This window comes from Acartia tonsa, chromosome 3, assembly GCF_053477335.1.
Source record: "Acartia tonsa isolate MP-2025a chromosome 3, ASM5347733v1, whole genome shotgun sequence".
Taxonomy (NCBI): Eukaryota; Metazoa; Arthropoda; class Copepoda; order Calanoida; family Acartiidae; genus Acartia; species Acartia tonsa.
Window position 1 is genome coordinate 44142538 of NC_137262.1, and position 3779 is coordinate 44146316.

At 31.6% G+C, this 3779-nt stretch overlaps 1 protein-coding gene across 2 annotated transcripts; it reads left to right on the forward strand.

Moving 5' to 3' along the window:
- Nucleotides 1-592: 592 nt before the first annotated feature.
- Nucleotides 593-3124, forward strand: LOC145314292 (uncharacterized). 2 transcript variants are annotated; one of them, XR_013877720.1, is made up of 4 exons: nt 593-788; nt 1457-1637; nt 2249-2463; nt 2897-3124. XR_013877720.1 is itself a non-coding variant. In XM_080154147.1 (3 exons), the coding sequence occupies exons 1-3, from the start codon at nt 777-779 to the stop codon at nt 2401-2403; spliced, it is 348 nt and encodes a 115-aa protein (XP_080010273.1). In that variant the 5' UTR covers nt 625-776; the 3' UTR covers nt 2404-2529. The 2 variants fall into 2 exon arrangements, 1 of the variants encoding a protein (XP_080010273.1); XM_080154147.1 differs by lacking the exon at nt 2897-3124 and having other exon boundaries at nt 625-788; nt 2249-2529.
- Nucleotides 3125-3779: the final 655 nt, after the last annotated feature.

Here is a 3779-nt window from a genome sequence, read left to right on the forward strand (position 1 = left end):
TTTTTATTGTAGAATCGGCGCATCTTGCGGTGTGTATTGGTGGTTTTGGTTCTACAATGGATATAAATAAGTGGATATATTAACAGAGGAGAATATGTCGTCAATTTAGTTGCCAAAATGGCCCTCATTTATTGGTCAGTTTGTTCATCCAGTATGAAGGGAGCTGGATGGGGGTATCTTTAATTTAGCCACCTTAGAGTATCACTTTATTAAAGTACATGAAAATCTGGTGCAACAATCCAAGTAATGATATATCGATCTTACTACTTAATCTGTTTTCCAAAAGATCACAACAGGGCCAAATATGTATTACTAAAATATTTTCAAATGACATTTTAAAAATGTTGTTATTATCCCTAAGTGATTTTCTTAGGTGTTATTGAAGATAGAATTGCTTCTAAAATTTCATTCAATTGATTATTGACCATCTACTCTTTAATTTGCTTTGTACTAGCTATACTTATGAACATTGTTATAATTATTTTTGATTAATAAAATTACGTGAAGAATATTTGTTAACATTTAGAAAACCGAACACGGATGTAAAACCAATGTAAAAGCCCTTTTTTCCCATCTTCCAATCCGTTACCCTTTTCTTCCTTATCCCCTTTTTATCTGCTAGGCGCTTCCTTATTGTACGTCTTGTGAAAGCGGCTATTATGGCTTATAGTAGGCCTATCATAGTATGAAATTATTTTTTGAGGAAAAAATGGTATAAATTGATGAAGGTGTGAGGGAAAGCTTCAGTTTTTACTCAACCATTGCATCAAATCGTCATGCTTAGACTGGTAATAAATAATTTTGATTTACTTCTGGTTTATTTTCATTAAATAAATTGGTTTCATCATCGAATTACTAAACTCATTGTTACATACAAAAAATAAAGCAGTTAGAAATTTTTACATAAGCTCTTATAAATAACGAAGATATTCTATAATTCTCCCACTAGCTGTAAGTGCCTTAATCTGTCAACATTTTTCTTAGCTTCTATTTATGATATGTGATTTAAATGTTTTGTTGTGGTTTGGTTAAAAATCACATCTTTTATATAGTTTATTTTGTCCGTCATTCTGTCTGTGTTATTGGCTGTCTTTAGCGCCGTTTTGGGAAAATATTAGAAAGACATCTGTATCTACTCTGCAACTCACCTTGTCTGTCTGTAAGTTCAACTTATTTTTTTTAACCTAGTAATAGTGTCTAACTTTTTATCTTTGTGACGTAACAAAAATACATCTCTTTTTTAGGGGTTTCCTTTCCCACCTCCCCTCTCATCCTTCGATTTTTGTTACGTCACAAAGATAAAAAGTTAGACACTATTACTATGTTCATTTTTTTATATAATTCACTAATTTAATATGTTTTTTGTGTGGTTTTGAGTCTGTATAGAAATTCTAAGAAAATGTTCATAGAACTACAAAAACATTTGTTTTTCTTTAAAAAACTTTAATTTTTTTAGGTCGCCCTTCTTGTTGTAGCCGCTGTCGCCAGCGTGCAGTCTGCTCCTTGGAGCGGAGTTCCCTTGGTAAGGTACCCCAACGGTGCCGTGGTGCCCTATGACCCCGCAAACCAGGCTGCTACAGCTGCCCACCTGGCCTACACTGGTCATGGTTATGGTCATGCTGGATATCATTATCTTGGTAAGTTTTCATAACAATCTTACTATTTCAGAAAATCAGGGCTATTCTACTTTTAAAGTGTGGTCGTCTGTGTGCAACGAAATTTATCTAAAACTTCAAAATAATATAATAAAATATACTTTTTTAATAATATTCGTATTATTGATGTTGCGATAATTTTTTTACAGAAAATTAAGTTTGCTATATTTTTATAAATATGATTATGCACGTACACTGTTTGCCATTGTAAACAGCATTTAATTTTCTTATTAAAACCATTCCTGTCATACTTATCTTATTTATAAAGGTCTTGTAAGAATGGATATATATTATTTGGATCTTACACCAGATTATTATGTACTCTAATAAGTGAAACTCGTAGCTGGCTAAAATAACGATACCCTCCCCTTACCCACCTCCTTTATCTCATCTCTTCCCCTACTACTGGATGAACGAACTGACCTATAAATGATGTCCATGTTAGCAACCTAAATTTTCGACAATTTTTCCTGTCGTCGTATATTCGATATCCATTCTTGTTAGACTTTTTTAAAAACAATATCCATTTCTATGTCATTTTTCCTTTCTATTTTAACATTTAATATGTTTTTATTCAAATTATTCTCGCCCAGGTAAGCGTTCCGCTGATGCCGAAGCCGATGCTGGTCTTGTAGCCTACCCCAACGGTGCCCTGGTGCCCTATGACCCTGCCCTGCATGGTGGTTACTATGGCCATGCTGCATATGGTCACTACGGATATGCTGGATATCCTTACATCTACGGTTAAGCGCTTGAGTAAAACTCAACAACAACTTTGCCATCCATTAGATTTTAAATCATTGTAGAAGTAAGTTTTCTCATAATTGAAAGTGAAGATTTTTAAGTTTAGGGAAATAAACTATTTGATATTATACATGTGGATTCATGTAACATGGGATTCCTAGGTTAATTAGGAACAAATATATAATTACTTTAGTAAATGAAGATACTTTATATCAAGCAAAGGGGTTTTTAAGTTAGAAATTTTTATTTTTTCAACGTCAAAAGCGCAGTCACGATGTTCCTCGTTTGTCTGATTTTTAGAGTTTGCTTTATAATGGATGATACCACCCTTGTTTAGCAGTAAGTTTCTCAAAAAGTTTGATAAAGGATGAAGGTATAGGACAATGGAAGAACCTTTATTAATTATGTGTAAAATTCTACTTTAAGTCGCGGGTATGTTTAGGAGAAAATAAGGGGTTGAAGAAATTTGCTCATTAAAGTTCATATTTCTTTTTTAGGTTAAAAATTTGTCTTCCAGAATAAAAATTATCTTCCTTTCCAACAAAAGAAATTCTCAAATATCCTGTAACAATTTCAAAGTACAAATTGAAAAATTATGAATTAAAAAAAATACATTTCTGTGATGTTTTATAAATAATTTTGTAGATTTATGTTGATAAATTATGATTTTGTAAAAGGTACTTGGTCAGATTTGAAAAATTTAATAAATTTGTATAGTAAACAAATGTATATTTTAACAAAACCAACTTTAAAACTATTTGATCTCGATGATCTACTATTTTCAATAGCAGTGTTGAATTTGAATCGACAAGTGACTTAGTCATTAGCCTCTATGGGCTTTGCTCCTAGATGCAATAACAACGCCTGCTACAACTACTAGATCTAAGAATTGGAGGGCAGTAGATATGCATAAAATTAACCCAGGACGTATGTGGAAATTCTCTAAACTAGAGAACTCAGTCGGTTGAATGGTTAACAAGATCTTAACGGACAAACATAAGTTTGATATTAGGATGATAAATTAACAACAGAAAATATCAAAAACGTTTATTAATCTTGACAAAAAGAAAATGCTGATTAGAAACATTAGCATAATTTTCTAGAAAAAAAAGCATTTTCTCAGAAACATGTAAAACAATTTTCCTGATTAGACCAGGCTTAGACATTTATGTAATACAACAACTGTATCTATCTCACTGGTGATCGAACATATCTACTTGAAAAAATACTCGAAAAATTAAGTAAATGTATTTACATCAAAAAAAGATTAAACCAAAGATAAAATGTTAAATAATTATTTTAAATGTAAAACAGATTGTATTTACGATAGTTAATTAGTTATTAGATGATCGATTAGATTACCTATGGAATTGGGCTCGC